General features: G+C 35.5%; 1 protein-coding gene across 3 annotated transcripts in view; it reads left to right on the plus strand.

The window, feature by feature from the left end:
- Positions 1-19480, plus strand: part of LOC143069310 (diphthine--ammonia ligase-like) — a 153327-nt gene that overhangs the window by 109695 nt on the left and 24152 nt on the right. The window contains exons 12-13 of one of the 3 annotated variants that reach the window (XM_076243876.1): positions 395-542; positions 14736-14994. In XM_076243876.1, coding sequence (XP_076099991.1) covers positions 395-542; positions 14736-14747 — 160 coding nt within the window. In that variant the 3' untranslated portion in view covers positions 14748-14994. Of the gene's footprint in view, positions 1-394; positions 543-9839; positions 12492-14735; positions 14995-19480 lie in introns of those variants that run through there. The other 2 variants (XM_076243874.1, XM_076243875.1) reach the window with 2 other exon arrangements.

The raw sequence follows: 19480 nt of genomic DNA on the forward strand, positions 1-19480 counted from the left end.
AAATTCCAAATAGTTGTGCCAAATACGGCTAAGGTAATCTATTCCTGGGACAAGAAAGTCCTTAGTTTTTCGAAAAATTCAAAGTTTTGTAAACAGGAAATTTATAAAAATGACCACATAATTGATATTCATGTCAACACTGAAGTGCTGACTACTGGACTGAAATTTGAGTCCAAAATCTGCCCTTACTGGACCTACTCCTTTCGTCACTTTTAAGGTTTTTCAATCGATGTCACTTTATAACATCATGTATGTAAGCGAGCTCATCATCTGTATCCCATGAACACATTCCCCATTGTTAATTCTGATAGTTGATACATTTGGTTAAGACATAGACAGCCAATGCTTCCTGTCATTTAGAAATTTAGATTTCTTTATTATTTTTTTCTTTCAGGGTATGTGTGCAAGTACCGCTGCCAGAAAATATTGTATTGCAATTGGAATGTTACGGTTCTTGCAATGAGGATAAACATACCATGCATGTACAAAGTATCTCTCATTGGGCACCAGCAAATATTGGCCCATACAGTCAAGCTGTCAAAGTAAGACTTTAAGTATATGTGATAGATATATTTTATAAAATCCGTATTACTTAAGCCTCGGTCACACCTTACCGGATAGCACGAACGGACGCCTAACGGATGAAAATAAAAGTTGTCCGTTGACAAAATTGATATCCGTGGTGAGTCCGTTGATGTGCCGACCGAATAAAACAGACACGTAACGAATGCATAACGGACACGCACTGGATATGCAACGTACGAGAAACGGACACGTACCGGACAGAACAGATGTCGAACGTATATCCAACGAACGAGTACCGCATAAAACGGACACATAACGGAAGCGTACCGGATTAAACGGATAAACAAGATATACAGAAAAATCAAAGGCGACACTAATAATACATGTAAATCGCACAAAAAGATTCTGTGTAACTGGTTTTGGTTTGTTCATCAAAATTCCGCCAAAGGGCAGTGTCTGGCCTGAATAAGAACTGCTTGATTGTGAAGACGTGCATATACTCTAAGATCGATTATGAATAATAAGAATTCATGAACCTTAAGAAATCTGACATACCAATAATTGGCATTTCTGACTCGAAATTTTCAATTGGCATTTATTCTCTGCTCCGTTCATCATCCGTTTTATCCGTTATAATGTAACGGATTTATCAACACCGATTGTCCCTTCTGTGGTAGTACGTTTCGTTCTTGACAGAAATAATAATAATAAACTATTTTTGTATATCATGGCAAATTATGACTTCATTAGATAACTTTCATACCTCTCAAATATTACTATCTTATTTATTTTTTTTTTAATATCTTTTCACTATTCTGAGAATTTCAAGATACATACATGACAGCATAGTCAAGTCCTCAATTATGTAATGTTTGTGTTTACATGTTATAACTGTGTTTTCTTCACAAGGTTTATACTACATAAATATGGTTATAAATGGGGTAAACATATAAATGTAGGCTCAAAATGTTATTAGTGAATTATTGCTTTTGTATTTATAGTTATGTTAAAACGTTACTTCATGATTTCTTCAAATTATGAGAGAGAAAGGGACATATTGGAGGATTTTCCTCAATTGAGTCAGTGTATTACTTACCATTTTGTATTATTCTGTTGATTAAATTATCCATTGTGCATGTATAAATGATATTCCCATGTGGTATTTTTATCTGTATAAATTGTTTCTTGTCATAAATAATATGTATGTATCGCTTTCACCATATTTTCACTGAGTCACAAACACAACTTTTGACGTTAGACATTTTGTTTACGTTGTTTTACTGCTGTAAAACAGATCAATTGTCGTAATCGAAAATTGTGACGTCATAATCAAGTGCGTTGGAATTTCGTATAAATAGAGACCATTTTGTTAAGTAAACTTCAGTCGTGAATTGGCTCCTGAGGTACTAAGTACTCTCAATATTATCACTTTGTGATATTGCAACAATCTTTTCGACGCTCAGCGTGTTTAATAAATATTACACTCAAAGTTTCAAGGTGATTATAATAAATCATACAAGCATACTTTAGGTCTATAAAAAGACTCTATAAATGCATAAATAAAAGACTCATTACATTTTAAAAGAGTCACGGCTATTTAGACAAGGAATAAATGACTCAGTCGTTTAATTACTATTTATACTAAAGCCACACACTGTCACATGACGTCTTTTTGGACTCACGTAAATTGTTAAGCCATTTAATTTATACTGATATCTATACTATTAAACGAGAAGACCTCATTTTTGGTGTCGCTTCTCTTCTTTCCACAATAAATTAATCAACACGCCTCTGTGTCCTATAGGTACAGTGCATAGTCGCATTTGTCATCCATTCATATCATTATTCAGATTGAGTTATTTTAGGAGAAAAACGAGAAAAAAGGCATCCGGATATTGTCCCGTCATTGTACGAAATTTTAAGTCAGATTAGACTTCCGGTTTGCGTTTTTCTGTATACTTTGAACATACATATACTACGAATAAAGTGTATTTTCAGAATTTTATCTGCTATCATTTTTAAGTTTACTATCCACGGCAGTCACAGAGTTTATTAAATAGAGAGGGTCTGTATACTATATCAATGATCACCATGGATCGATTAGTAAACTTAGAATTGAAAGTAAATACGCTTTATTTATATAGTAATGAATGTTCATAATATACAGATAAGCGCTAAAATTATTCATGTGAACTTTTAATACCTTTTCTGAAATTCTCCAGTCATTAAATCTTTTACAAAATTCATTGATTACAAAAAAAAAGTAGATATGGTATGATTGCCATGTTGAGACAACTCTCCACAAGAGACCAAAATGACACAGAAATTAACAATTATAGGTTACCGTACGGACTTCAACAAAGAGCAAAGGCCATACCGCATACTCAGCCTCAAAAGGCCCCGAAATGACAATATAAAACAATGCAAACGAGAAAACTAGCGGCCTTATTTATGTACAAAAAATGAACGAAAAACAAATATGTAACACATAAACAAACGACAACCACTGAATTACAGGCTCCTTACTTAAATAAATGTCCATAACATACTAAATGTATGTTCATATTGAAATTGATAGAAAACCAAAAATTGGGAACTTTGGAAATAAAGGTGAAGGGTAAAAAAACAATTTCCTATCCCCAATAACCTATGACTTATGATACTTTTGCTGAAATTCTCCAGTCATTCTGTATTTAACAAAATTCTTCCAACAACACTTTACATACTGATACTTTAAACTACGCTCTGAATGCCCGCGATTTCGCGGGTGTGTTCTAGTATTTTTAGACGGGAGAATAAACTTCCAAAAACTATGTGTATATATTATTGAATTGGATCGTTATTTTGTTAATCATGTTGATACTGAGATAATAAATATTTCATTTATTTATTCTGTCTTGATCATTTACATTTGCAATAGCTGCCTGCCCAAGAGCATTTAACGTTGTGAGAAAAAGCTTGTCATTGTTGCCTAAAACAGGCTTAATAAATTTACCGTATTACAATTTCCAGCCGTAACGTGGAAAACGTTACATTGGTGGCCAATGTGGGGAACCTTTTAAATTAAAAAGGTCAAAAATCGGCTGGAATAAAATTGGTATTTCTTGTTGATAATTTGTTATGTTCAATACAAATAGCTCTCGGCAGCCCAGCTTTGTAATGTTTGATCAATCAAGTACACATAGTGATGATATGGCTACAACATCGGGAGCGTCTTCACGACTCCCCGCATTAAGAAGGGACATAGACTCTAACATAAATAACACACATATTCTAGATATGACGCCATCGGTTGAGGTCCAAATGTGGGTAATAAATTCAGAAAGTCAGCAAGGTATTTCATCTGACACTTAATTGGCACACACTGATGAAAGTTTAAATAGGCAAAAATTGCAACAGGAATTGGTTAAACATAGGGAGGCAGAGAGGAGGATAATGGGTTTATTGGAGAGTCAATTGGATGAAAGTCATCGTCAATTGTCTTTTGGGTTATCCTGTGGAGGGGGAGATAGTCTTATGAATGAAAATAGACAAAATAATCTCCGCGGTCAGAGTGATCAATGCAATGGGCCCAGCATTAACTCTCCATTGAAGGCGCATCCTAACACGCGTGTTTGGGTTTGCGGAACTGTCCAGGTGGACAGAAACAGGTGTGAAGACACCATGACTACTCCAGATAGAAGGAACACAATAGTGGGGAACGGCACTAATAATGTTAGCTCCTACCCAATGTTTCCAATTAATAGTAACACGTCTAGCCATCCAGTTCCACATTCGAATAATATATCTAAGGCAAAGAAACCGCCAACATTTGACGGAAATACTGGCTGGCAAGATTATCTTGTACAGTTTGAAATGGTTGCCGCTGTTAACAATTGGGATGATCATACTAAAGCATATGAGCTTGCCACTAATTTAAGGGGGGTTGCTCAGGGGATCGTTACTGAAATAGAGCCTTTAAAAAGGTTTGACTATACTTACTTGGTTTCTGCCTTGACGTCTCGGTTCGAACCAGTCAACCAAGAAAATATGTATAAAGTTCAAATGAACTCATATTATAGAAAAGCTGGTCAAACTTTGCCAGAGATGGCACAAGATATTAGAAGAATAACACGTTTGGCTTATCCCACTGCACCTGTAGACATAAGAAATCAGTTGGGAAGAGACTGTTTTGTAAGGGCATTAAATGAGTTCAAAATTCAGCTTTCCATTTTTCAAAGGGAACCAAAGACCATTGATGATTGCATACGCTTCGGGGTTGAATATGAAGCATTTACTCTAGATCAAAAACGAATCAATAACCCAAAACAAGGGTTACGTAAGATAGAGGAAACTGATGAATCTAATGACGAGTTGGTTACTAGACTTTCTAAAATAAGTGATCAGATAGGAACCCTCAGTTTTAACACCCAGAATTCAGACAAAGTACTTACTTGTTTCTATTGTGGAAAAAAGGGTCACATGAAAAGGGAGTGTAGAAAACTTGAATGGGACAAGAAACACAACTGTGTAAAATCTGCGACTAATTTAAATTAGTCAAGGTCTATACATATTACTAAAAGGCACTGGCTACGGTTACATGGAAATGTAACAATAATAAAAATGTTATTGTTACATTGGAGGCTAATTGCCGGAATGCAAAGTTGGGTGAGGAACCGATTAATTACAAATGAAACAATAATTACTGAGGCTAAGGTTACATTACGTTATTGTTACATGAAAAACAGCAATGTACGCTAGATTGATTAAACTTAAATCTTCTATAGTTGTATTGCTTCATTCTTTCATATGTACTAAACAATACTTGTAATTTAATACTGATAAATAATAAAATATTATTATTCAACAAATGGTGTACAACTTGAATAGTTTTACTACGTATTAATGGTTGATGTTCTTAAAGATACTACTCAAGATTAGGAGTGTGACTGTCAAAGGCGAAAAATATAGTTCAATAGTTTCACTTTTTTAAAGTATTTAACTGCACACCTACTCTTATTACTGACATTATACTTTGGACCAATTTTGTTTATGGTGAAAAAAATAAAACTTGGGATGCGTTTTAAACCAAACTGAAACAATATCAAGACATACATTTCATACAGCTTTATAACTTGACGCAAATTGATAATCAAAAGCAAAGTTTGCTAACTGTAACTTAAATACTAAGAAATTCTGTATGTACACGTATCCGTGGAGGACGTAATTTCGTTCATCAAAAATGTGTCGGACTTAAAAAACAACTTACTGGATTTGTAGAAATTGTCATTGTAAATAAACAATTACAGTAAATACATCGTATGTTATAAATGTATGTAATAAATGTCCACAACTTTTATTATTTAGTACATATTACTTGTCCCATCGTACATTGCTTTTTTTCATGTAACAATAACGCAATGTAACCGTAGCCTCAATAATTATTGTTACATTCGTAATTAAACAAGTCCTTGCCCAACCATGCATTCCGGCATTTAGTCTCCAATGTAACAATAATATTTTTATTATTGTTACATTTCCATGTAACCGTAGCCAGTGCCTTACTAAAACGAATAGACAAGAAAGTTTGTTCATTAAATGTTTATTTTTGGAAATTAATATAAATTGTTTAGTTGACACTGGATCAACTATTTTTATCTTGCATCCTAGAAAATATAATATGATACCTTCTGAATTAAGACCTGAAATAAAGAAAAATAATACAAAACTTTGTTTACCCGACGAGAGTTTTATAGATACATTAGGTTATGTATACTTACCTCTTCAGATTGGTAATTTCAAAGTTACCCATAAATTTACAATAGCTAATATCGATGTACCAGCCGTCATTGGATATGACTTTTTGCATCAATACGAATGCACTCTCGAACTAGGAAAAGGTGTACTCATTATGGGCTAAAATTATATACATTGTATTAAAGAGAGTCAAATAGAGTCTGTGTTCAAGGTTTCTATAACGGAAAAAATTACTATTCCTCCAAATACGGAAGTAATTACTTCGTGTGCTATAAAAGGAGATGCTAGTAGTATAATGAATGCCATGACACAATCTTTACCTTCAAAGCACACTGATAATTTATTAATTGCAAAAGCAGTGGTAGATCCGAGTTGCGGCCAAATACCAATAAGAATGGCCAACATTACTGACTTTGAGCAAATAATTCAACCGGACACGCATGTTGCTATATGTGAAGCAGTTGAGGTTAATTTTGACTCAGCTCATTCTGATATAAATAAATTGATGAACGTAACTTCTTTTGACAAAGCAAAAGAAATTCCCAGTCGTTTGACAGACTTACTAGAAAGAAGTAGTAAACTCTTGAATGAGGACCAAATAAGTCAATTAGATAAACTTTTAATAAAGTACGACACAACGTTTTCTAAAAATAAAAGTGATTTGGGGAGGGCTAGCGCTATCAAGCACACAATTAGCACGGGAAATGCAAAGCCTATAAAACAAGCACCTCGTCGTTTACGACTGTGGGGTCATTGAGCCTTCGAAAAGTCCTTGGGCATCATGCATTGTACCAGTTACAAAGAAGAGTGACGGTAGTACAAGAATATGCATTGATTTTCGTCCTTTGAATAATATAACAATTCATGAATCCTATCCTTTGATTCGCATTGATGATGCGTTACATGCTCTAAGAGGCTGCAAATGGCTAAGTGTCATGGACCTCTCTAGTGGCTATTGGCAGGTAGAAATGGACGAAAAAGATAAAGAAAAAACGGCATTTACAAGTAACAAAGGGTTGTTTCATTTCAATGTTATGCCGATGGGTTTATGTAATGGTGTTGCTACTTTTCAGAGACTCATGGAATATACTTTAGCAGGACTAAATTGGGAGACCTGTTTAATATACATTGATGATATCATTGTATTTTCCGATTCCTTTGAATTTCATTTGACTAGACTTGGAGATGTTCTAGATCGTATTGCAGCACAAGGTCTCAAGGTTGCCCCTAAAAAATGTTCTTTTTTTCAAAATAAAGTTTCTTTCCTTGGACATATTGTCTCGCATGAAGGAATTCCAGCTGATCCGGAGAAGATTGAAAGTGTTGAAATGTGGCCTATACCCAAAACAATTACAGATGTTCGTAGCTTTCTTGGCACTTGTTCTTATTACCGTAAATTTATTCAAAATTTTGCTAATATAGCACGACCTTTACATAAACTGACTGAGAAAAATTGTTTATTTGAATGGACTGATGAATGCAATATGGCTTTTCAGAAACTGAAAAATGCTCTTATATCATCCCCTATATTAGGTTATCCAGACATGTCAAAAACATTTATTTTAGACACAGATTCCAGCGGTTTTGGCATTGGAGCCGTACTTTCCCAAATTCATGATGGTAAAGAGATGGTAGTTGCTTATTTTAGAAAAATCACTAAGCCAAGCTCAACGGCAATATTGTGTCACTAGGAGAGAGCTTTTCGCTATCATTTTAAGCGTAAATCATTTCCATCATTATCTGTATGGGACCAAGTTTTTGGTACGAACAGATCATGGTGCTCTTACCTGGCTTCTTAGATTTAAAAATCCTGAAGGTCAAATGGCCAGATGGCTGGAAATTTTAAACACTTATCGGTTTAAGGTGCAACATCGCCCAGGCAAACAGCATGGCAATGCTGACGGTTTGTCACGTCGTCCGTGTGTCGACTGTAATTATTGCTCTAAGCAAGATCAAAATGAACTTGAAAACTCTCAAAATGAGCCTCGTGAATTTTTCAGGAGAACAAAGAAAACGTCTAGACAAAACGACTTATCTAATGAAGACGAAGTCATGAACATTTGGTTTAAACATAAAACTGATAAAGAAATGTCTGAGTCCCAAGACCAAGATTTGGTTCTTTCTCAGTTACGTTCATTAAAAAAGGGGTTCAAAACAAGACCAAGTTGGTCTGATATAGCTGTTGAGAATGTCCACCTAAAAACATATTGGTCTCAATGGAAACGCATAGTTATAATAAATGATGTTTTATATAGAAAGTGGATTCATGCCACGACTGAGCAAACTATTTTGCAATTGATAGTTCCAAATGTCTGGAAACAAGATATCCTCAAGATGTTACATAATGACTTACAAAGTGGTCACCTTGGCATCCATAAAACGACTGTAAGGGTTCAAAATCGGTTTTATTGGTTAGGATACAAACAAGATGTGATAAAACACTTGCAAAACTGTATTGTTTGCAATTCACGCAAACGATCTTCTTCAAGATCTAAAAGCAAAATGAAGCAATATAATGTAGGCGCCCCATTAGAAAGGGTTGCAATGGATTTAGTTGGACCTTTTCCACTCTCTTATAGAGGGAACAAATATGCTTTAGTGGTCTCCGATTATTTCACTAAGTGGGCTGAGGGGTACCCATTGCCTGATATGGAAGCTCAAACAGTAGCCGATAGTTTTATTAAAAATTTTATCTGTAGGTTTGGTATTCCACGCCAAATACATACAGATCAAGGGGGCAATTTCAATCAAAGCTTTTTAAGGAGTTATGCGAAAAACTACGCATCCATAAAACAAGGACGACTGCTTTTCGTCCACAAAGTGACGGACTTGTAGAACGTTTAAATCGTTCTTTAGAAGACATTATTAGTAAATATGTCTGTAAAAATCAAAGAGACTAGGACGAACAGCTGCATTGGGCCTTAATGGCATATCGTTCATCTGAACATGAAACCACTAAATTATCACCATGTATGCTCATGCTTGGTCGTGAAATCGAACTCCCTATAGACTTAATAGGACATATAGTCCTCATCCACAAAGGGATGAATTTCCCAATGAAACTGAAACAGCAAATGCTTATGTTCAAAAGGTACAAACCCTAATGTGGGATGTACAACAGAAAGCGCGTAAAAATATAATTACGGCTAGTAATAGACAAAAACGTCGATATGATTTAAGGGCAAATCATAATTCTTACAAAGTCGGTGACTCTGTGTGGTTAAACATATTAGCTAGGGTAAAACATATAAGCCCAAAGCTCCAAAAGCAATGGGATGGTCCTTATATAATACCAGAAGTGATTTCTGATGTTATTTAGAGAATTCAGAAGAGTCCTAATTCGAAATTTCAGGTCGTCCATCATGATAGACTCAAACGTTTTTACGGGAAAGTCGACAATGGGTTTGTCAACTAAAATGTAAAAAATATATATATATATATATATATATCAAAGTTCTAAAGCACTGTATGTATATCTCAAGTCTAACTTAAGACAAACAAAATTACTTCTAAGAATAACGATTTGCATGTATATCTTAGGAGAACAATACAATTATTTTTTTTTCGTTAATTTTCAGATGTTTGATTGTTTTAAGTGCGGGGCTCAATATAGGAATAGGCAGACTCTGATGAGACATGTCAGAACAAGTCACCCAAATAAGATGATAAGATGCAACATGTGCCCACATCTAGTGGCCTCAACTTTAAAATATAGAATGAGGACTCATCAAAGAGTTTACCATGGAGTTACCAAACTGAGTGTATCAGAGGTAACCATTCCTGCCATACCCTTTGCTGGGAAAGAACGAGTAAGGCCATACAATGCAGATTTATCCGCAAGACCAAAAGTAAAATCTTTAGACATTAAAAATACTAAAACTAGAAGTCCACTCAGTCCACAGGAACAAAATATTGAGATAGCAGCAGATTTGATGGGGGCTGCAAGCCCTACAACATCGCCGGTGACAATCAGCCTGGGCATTGAAAATCATAATGTAACACCAATCAAGAAAAACTTGCTAACCTTGTTTGACTTGCCAAAAAAAATTGTGTCCCCCATCCCTCCTACACCGAAGAGGCAAAGAACTGTTGATAATCGTGTAGAAAAGAAGGACAGTAGCCACTTGGCCTTACCTGACAAGGCAGCTACTGAGCAGGGTAAGAAGTGGCAGAGGTTTTTGGCTCCGCCAAGTGAATTTAATAAATCACCAAAGGCTACTGAGGTATTCCAAACCAGAAAAGCCGCTGTAAATAATGAAAACTATGTTGGTTCCATTATCCCCTATGGGTATGGATGCATTAGAAAAGATGAAAAAAGTAGTCTTCCCGGATGGGACTTTTTATGCCTTAAGTGCTACTTGGGTAGCTGACCCAAAGTTAGCTGGAATGAAGAGCGTCTACATTCAGACCGATAGCTGTGTTTGTCAAGAAAGTGCAACAAATACTATGCCGTTTGTAGTATGGCCTATTGCTGATGCAGCCACTAGTACAAATATGTGTACCACTGATGTTTCCACAAGCACGGTTGAGTCATATGAAAAGCCTGTGGAAATACCATATGAAGTAATTTCAGATATTGAGGATATAACCGAGATGAAACCCGTCATTGATGGATCTTTAATTGTTATAAGTGACTCTGAATCATCGAGCAGCGAGAACAGTGATAGTGATAGTGACAGTTCATCTTCAAACTCGGACATTGTTGAAACAATAAATGTAAATGTAGAAGTAGACAATTCTTTTGATGTTTAACATGCTTATTTTATCATAGTAATTGAATTTGTGTGAGTGCTAAGTAGCCAGAATGTAATGTATGACAAAATTAGGTGTGTGATTTTATTTTATTCAAATAATTAGCTTTTCTAAAAAGCTGACTTAAAATCAAAGTATTAGCTTTTCCTAAAAAAAAAACCTGATAAAGCAGTAGCTTTTCCAAAAAAGCTTACTAAAATTTGATAAAATTAATTATGTGCACTTGTTTGATATATAACATTTAATATCTTATGATTTGAAGTTAAATCCTGTCCGGGACGAACAGTTCTTTCAGGTAGGGGGCAATGTAACGGATTTATCAACACCGACTGTCCCTACCGTGGAAGTACGTTTCGTTCTTGACAGAAATAATAATAATAAACTATTTTTGTATATCATGGCAAATTATGACTTCATGAGATAACTTTCATACCTTTCAAATATTACTAACTTATTTATTTTTTTTAATATCTTTTCACGTTTCTGAGAATATCAAGATACATACATGACAACATAGTCAAGTCCTCAATTATGTAATGTTTGTGTTTACATGTTATAACTGTGTTTTCTTCACAAGGTTTATACTTCATAAATATGGTTATAAATGGGGTAAACATATAAATGTAGGCTCAAAATGTTATTTGTGAATTATTGTTTTTGTATTTATAGTTATGTTAAAACGTTACTTCATGATTTCTTCAAATTATGAGAGAGAAAGGGACATATTGGAGGATTTTCCTCAATTGAGTCAGTGTATTACTTACCATTTTGTATTATTCTGTTGATTAAATTATCCATTGTACATGTATAAATGATATTCCCATGTGGTATTTTTATCTGTATAAATTTTTTCTTGTCATAAATAATATGTATGTATCGCTTTCACCATATTTTCACTGAGTCACAAACACAACTTTTGACGTTAGACATACTGCCGTAAAACAGATCAATTGTCGTAATCGAAAATTGTGACGTCATAATCAAGTGCATTGGAATTAAGTATAAATAGAGAACATTTTGTTAAGTAAACTTCAGTCGTGAATTGGCTCCTGAGGTACTAAGTACTCTCAATATTATCACTTTGTGATATTGCAACAATCTTTTCGATGCTCAGCGTGTTTAATAAATATTACACTCAAAGTTTCAAGGTGATTATAATAAATCATACAAGCATACTTTAGGTCTATAAAAAGACTCTATAAATGCATAAATAAAAATCTCATTACATTTTAAAAGAGTCACGGCTATTTAGACAAGGAATAAATGACTCAGTCGTTTAATTACTATTTATACTAAAGCCACACACCGTCACATGACGTCTTTTTGGACTCACGTAAATTGTTAAGCCATTTAATTTATACTGATATATTTATAGACGGGAGAATAAACTTCCAAAAACTTTGTGTATATTTTATTGAATTGGATCGTTATTTTGTTAATCATGTTGATACTGAGATAATAAATATTTCATTTATTTATTCTGTCTTGATCATTTACATTTGCAATAGCTGCCTGCCCAAGAGCATTTAACGTTGTGAGAAAAAGCTTGTCATTGTTGCCTAAAACAGGCTTAATAAATTTACCGTATTATAATTTCCAGCCGTAACGTGGAAAACGTTACAATACGTCCGGTAGAAGTCCGTTTCTCATCCGTTCAACACCCGTTTTATCCGTTAAACGTCCGGTAGAAGTCCGTTGGTAAATTTATCTTCCAGACCTCCAACGGGTGTATAACGGACACGTAACGGATACAAAACGGAAACGAAACGGACGAATACCGTACAAAATGGACGCCTAACGGACGTTCAACGGACATTTTATCCGTTGGACGTCCGTTCAAAGTTTTGAACATGCTCAAAATTTTCCATCGGACAAAATGGACGTCGACGGATAAAACGTAGGCTTAACGGACATGCAACGGATATGGACGCACGTCTTACGGACATGAACGGATTGAAAAAAAAAGTTATCTGTTAGGCATCTTTTCGAGCTATCCGGTAAGGTGTTACCGAGGCTTATGTAAATCACGATAATTTCTTTTAAAAGATTTTAACAATAGATTATTTTACTAAGAGTTCATTTAAGTAAAAGTTAAGTATACTTGCACACTGTGTATCAGCAGCTGCACCACCGAAAATTTTAGATTTCATAAGCGTGTTCGTAATCGAATCCTAATTTTATGAATAACCGAAGACAAGATATGACAGTGTTTACTCCCCTTGGCCGTCGATAGATGGCAGCACCGTAGCCCTTTAAAAGCTTTGTTCCAAAGATTTGGTTTCATTATTACCACATGGCAAAACTTAAATTATTTAATGCCCAAAAAGGCGCAAGCCAGGGCCGACCGTGGAAGGGCTGTATAGCCAGTCAAGGTCGTTAAAAACTTCCATTTGTTGTTGGTTTCATTCTCCAACTTGGCGAGCTTAAGCATCACCAGCTGAAGAAGATTTGTATTACTCTATAACCGTAGTTGTTTATGTAAAATAAAAGAAATACTATAATAAGAAAGTACAAAACTTTATATACATGTAACTAATAAATTTCCATTTGAACAGGTAGAAAACCGTGTACATTTACAAATAAATGTAACAGTCAGTGTCTTTTGGCACAACAAACAATGGCAGGAATATGTTTTAGAATAGCAACCAGATCTTGATCTTTTGAATAATGAAATCCACCAATGGAGAGTTCTTATTTGAAAATAAAATTGAACTTTATAAGAAATATATCTAACCGAAGACAAGCAGTGTTAGATTTATATAAGTGTTTATACATATGTTTATGAATAATGCTCCATATAAAATTACACATAGGGAAGGGAGGGCGGGAACACTTTCATATCTTGTCTTCGGTTAATCATAGAATTAGGATTCCATTACGCACACTTCATGTGCTTATGAAATCTAAAATTTTATTTCATAACCTCCGACAATAATATATATTTATTACCTGATTAAAACTGCTTTTTGAAAGTCACTTCCTGCCAGTGGTTTACAATAAAATCTAGAAAAAGTTGTGAGGTTTGACCATCTAGCTTGTTTCATGGTTTCGGATGATGAATCACCAGCTCTGAAAACTTTAGATGTACACGCTGATCTTGTAGAATGAGTTTTATGATTTGCTGTATCAATGCCTGCTGAGGATATGACTGACTTTAACCATCGAGCTAATGTGCTTGTGGTTACAGGATGATGAGGTTTTACAAAACTTAATAACAACCAATTTCTATTTAATCTATCATTGGTATCCCTGATTTTTTCAGTCAGTTCTAAATATTTTCTTAAACATTCTACAACACTACAAAGATTATTATCTTCAAATTTATAAAAAATTAGTGAGATAATGTTTTAGTGAGGGAAGGTATTTGGAAAATAATGTGATCACCCTTATCACACATGAAATCTAAATTTAATTTATGAATTTCCGAAACCCTCCCTGCAGATGTTAAAGCGAGTAACATTGTCAACTTTTGAACTAATATTTTCATTCTGTAATACAACTAAGAAATTTGTCAACATCCCAAGATGATTGATATCTTGGTAAAGGTGTTCTGACATTGAGTATTGCCCTCATATGATGGATTATAGCTGGATGCTTGCCCACTGAAATACTATTCAATAAGTTATGATCTCTAGAAATTGCAGAACTATATGTGTTAATAGTGCGATATTATTTTTGCTCATTGAATAGTGTTGTTAAAAATTCGATTATATTTTCCACAGATGTCTGAATAGGATTAATTTCCCTAGAATTACACCAGGTAGACCATCGTTTCCAGGCGCTTTTGTAAGAAGCTCTGGTACCAGGTCTCCATGCTTTGGAGTATAATTCTGCAGCTGCTTTTGATAAATTTGCTGTAATTGTGTGTCCCCGATACCTTCCAAGCTGCCAGATGAAAGGTCCCTGACTGGGCCAGTGGATGGAATTGACCCGTCGATGATCGGAGGATCTGAGGAAAACTGGGTAGACGGATTGGGTCTGCAATCCTCATCATTAACAGCATTGGATACCATGGCTGAGCTTGCCAAATTGGTGTATTAAAATAGTTGTTGCTTTTTCTTTTTGTATTTTTGCCAAACATCGCCCTATTTTGCAAAATGGAGGGAAAGCGAAGCCTTTTAGATTTGTCCAAATTAGAGAGAAAGCGTCTGTAGCCACAGCATTTGGCTCTGATCGTCAACTGACGTACATTTCTACTTGATAATTTAAGCGACTTGCAAAAAAGTCTATTTCGCAATCACCTAGGACTTTTATTACTTAGGAAAATATGTCTCTGTCCAGCATCCAATCGGATGTGTCTGACGTGTTTCTGGATTCACGTCAAAAATCAAGTCTGCAAGATGATTTAACTTGCCTGGGAGATGCTCTGTTGTTAGATTAATCTCCCTTTCTTTGCACCACATCCAAATTTCTTTCACCATCTGTATTAAGGTGCCCCCCATTTTGTTTATATATGCTACTGCTGTAGTGTTGTCTACTCTCATATGAACAGCTAAACATTTTGTAGATTTGGTGAATACTTTTAGCCCTAATAATGCCGCTAAGAGTTCTTATAAGTTTATGTGATACTCTAATTCTTGGAGATCCCATAGTCCCCCAGTACTTATAATTCCGCAAACAGCCCCCAACCTTTGTTTGATGCATCTGTGGTTATAACCATGTCTGGGGTGGCCGATATGATAGCCCGACCGTTTGATTGATCGATCTTCTTCCCAATTCTTCTTGGGGCCCCTTTTGAAAGTTGTATTTTTGTTTCGTAAGATTTGCCTTCTACCAACGATTTTATTTGTAATAACTGCAGGTATCTGCATTGTAGGTTTGCTGGAATTATAGCTTGCATTGTTGAAACTAGTTTGCCTGTTATTTTTGACAATTGTTTTACGGTTACCCATTGAAGATTTAAAATTTGATAGTATTTTTGTTTTATCTTGACAACTTTCTCTTTGGGAAGTGTGAATAACATTTCTTGAGAATCTATTTAAAAGTCTAAAAACTCGACTTGTTGGCTTGGATTTGGTTTGGATTTTTCCCAATTGATAACAAAACCTAGAGGAGAAAAATGGTGCAATCTCTTACCTCTATCAATTTTTCTTTTGAGTCTGTCATTAGAAGGATGTCGTCTAAGTAATTATAAATAATCAGACGAATCACTATTTTTCGGAGCAACCCTACAACTGGTTTCATTAATTTGGAAAAATTCTTGGTGCACTGGCCAGACCGAATGGAAGGCATGTAAATTGGTAAATTTTGTCGTCCCAAAGAAATTTTAGATATTTTCTGTCTTCCTCGTAAATGTTTGTTGTCAAATAGGCGTCTTTTAGATCTATTTTGCACATCCATTCCCCCCTTTTCAGTAGGTCCCGCACCATGTATAAACCTTCCGTTTTGAAGTGTTCGTGTGTTATGAAATTGTTTAATTTTTTACTGGACGATTTTCTCCGTCCTTTTTTGAAACCAGAAACATGTAACTTAAAAATTGGGTCTGTTCTTGGTGAACAGATTGTATTGCTCCCTTTTTTAGCAATTTCTGAATTTCCTGATTTAGAGAATCTTTTTGTTCTCTGTTGAACATTGAGGAGGTTGCCTTTGTAATGGTAGGGTATTGAACTCTAGTTTGTAACCTTGAACTATTCGGAGAATAAAGTGATCTCCTGTTATTTTTTGCCAGTTTTTTAAAAAACATTTTAACCTTCCTGCTATGGGAAGGTTGCACTGAATTTGGGAAATTTGAAAGTTTTTGTCCAGGATTACTTTTGGTACATTTGTCTTGATTATTGACAGTAAGTGATATGAATCTTGATTTAGATTCCATGAATCTGGACTCATTACACCTGGATTTATATTTAAGGGATACTGACCTTCTATATCCTCTTCCTCTGTATGCACTACCATGTCCTCTTGTCATGCCTCTGCCCCAGCTCCTCTCCCTCGTGCTGAGGGCCCATCACGAAAGGGCGATTCTCTTCCCCTCCTTGGATTGACATGTCTGTTTTTTGTACCATGACTTGTATGGTTTGATTCGTGGTCGTAATTGTAGTTCATGTGGTGAAATACCTCACGTCTCTTTTTCTTGAAACCACCTTTCTTTTTCCTTCCTTTTTTAATACTGAAGGCGATTTTTGAGGCTTCTTCCCAGGTCTTACTCGACTTTTTGAGGACTTTTTTGAAGCCTTCCCCAAATATACAATTTTCACTTTGAGAGATCACATCCTCATTTTTGTCCAAAAGTTCTTTGGCTTTTTTGTAATCCTCGGTCATTTTTAGTAACGTGTTTACTCGTCTATGCCGATATACAGCCAGACTTGCCTGACCAGCACAACATACAGTCTTTTCAACTAATTGACACATGTTGATTGCTATGTCAACATTGTTTACTGTTGGGTTTTCTTTGGAATGTTCTCTAAAAGATACGTTTTAGGACACCTTGAATGCCCTTTCCAGCGCCTCGATCTGAATCGGCATTTAATTTGTCCATTATAGGAGAGACATACTCGTCTATTTGTTTACACTGAAAGTGTGGATCGTCCAGGATCGGAGCATGCTCTAGAATATTCTTTTCAACAATTTCGTCTTTCACGAAGGTTGAAAATTGTGTTTTGGCATATTTCAAACGTTCTTTTGACAATATCGCCTTACCCGCTGAACTACTTGCAGTCGGGTTGAAACGTTCATACGTAGTAATGGCGGATACAGTCTCGGAACAAACGCTTCTCTTTGTTCTCGAAGACGAGTCTGTATCACTTTCACTGTCCGATTCCCTACTACTTGAATCGGAGCTATCAGACGAGCTTTCCGACGAACTGTCTGAGGAACTTACTACCCTTGTTCTTACTTGAACTTGTAGGGGACGCGTCGCCATCTTGCACGACTTTCAGCTGCGTGTATACCAACACGATCAGCCATTAGCAAAAGTTTATTTTGCAAATAAATAAGTGAATTAATATAGATATAAAAAATCCACTCTAATATAAAAAGTTACCGAAAATACAGTGAATACAAAGCGTTTTCCGATAGTTGATGATGCTGCAAGCGAGCCAAGTTGGAGAATGAAACCAATACAAATGGAAGTTTTTTACGACCTTGACTGGCTATACAGCCCTCGCACGGTCGGCTCGGTGCCCGAAGGTGATTGGTGAGCGTTTAAATAATTTTTGCCGGCATCGGTCAGGAACAGGTGGTGGTGGCCATTTGAAGGTCGCAATCTTGGTTTTGTGAGTTCTTTTTGGTTTGTTTACTATTTTTGTTGATACTTCTTCACAACGGCTGCTTTCAGGGCCAGTTTGGTCAGCTTGGCAGTCCGCTAACCTCGATGATGGAGTACTGGTAGATGAGTCTTGGACGTAGTGCTAAAGATGACAGGAAGCGTTATCAGGACCAACGCCGTGAGGCAGTGAAATGAAGATCAATCATCTAACACCTAGGATACAGCCCTCGGACGTTAATCAGCTTTACACTCCCCCATGATACAATAGGTTTTAGAGTTCATGTTAACGCGGGAATACGCCAACTACTACGTTTACTGTACGGCGTTGGCCCACGATTGGTTTCTGTCATCTAAATTAGTAAGTCGTTGATCATCTAACTGCAAACCCTCATCGAAGATAGCGGGTAATGGAGAGCCGGCCCAGCACGTCCGTTCAGCTGTAATGACTGAGACGTGACTGCATTGAATGAATGAAACCAAATCTTTGGAACAAAGCTTTTAAAAGGCTACGGTGCTGCAATCTATCGACGGCCAAGGGGAGTAAACACTCATATCTTGTCGGAGGTTATGAAATAAAATTAAGTACCATTTTAAATAAACAAGGTAAGAATTCCTTTATTTTTTTTTTATAATTTCTACCGTTTCAATTGGGTAACTGCTTTTCGAACAATTTTCTAATATACACATATAAAACTTTTTTTATGACAGCAATAAGAAAACATAGACAGAATTTCATGTTTTACTTCAAAACTACGCACTTGGTGAATTTCAAGGTCAATCACCCTTTGTGGCCCAGATGGTCGGATATTCACAACTGTTTTGTTCCATAAAAATGTCTAGACTTTGATAGTTTTGCTTCATAAAAAAGTTGCTTTCTAAAGAAAATGGCATAAACAGCTTTGTTAATTGTACGGCGAATTGAAGAATTTGAAATGACAACTTGTTTTCTGTACAGTGTAAAGATGATATTAATCACTATATAGATATTAACAAGGGCGTACATGGCATATATATCAATGCGTTACCAGTTTACAAAAAAAACCGAAATCAACTACATAGAAAAAAAAGGTTAAAAAGTATATGCTGTTAACCTAACTCAGATACATGTGTATCACCAAAAATGGCTTCTTCGACCTAATTTGCATCTAATATATATCTGGATGTGACCTGTGGTTGTCTTATTTTTTTGTTTGTATTGTTAAGTGTGATTTTCCGGATAATTTATACCAGAAAACTATTGATGAATTCGCCAGATTTACTTCA

The sequence above is a fragment of the Mytilus galloprovincialis genome, chromosome 3 (assembly GCF_965363235.1).
Source record: "Mytilus galloprovincialis chromosome 3, xbMytGall1.hap1.1, whole genome shotgun sequence".
Lineage (NCBI taxonomy): Eukaryota > Metazoa > Mollusca > Bivalvia > Mytilida > Mytilidae > Mytilus > Mytilus galloprovincialis.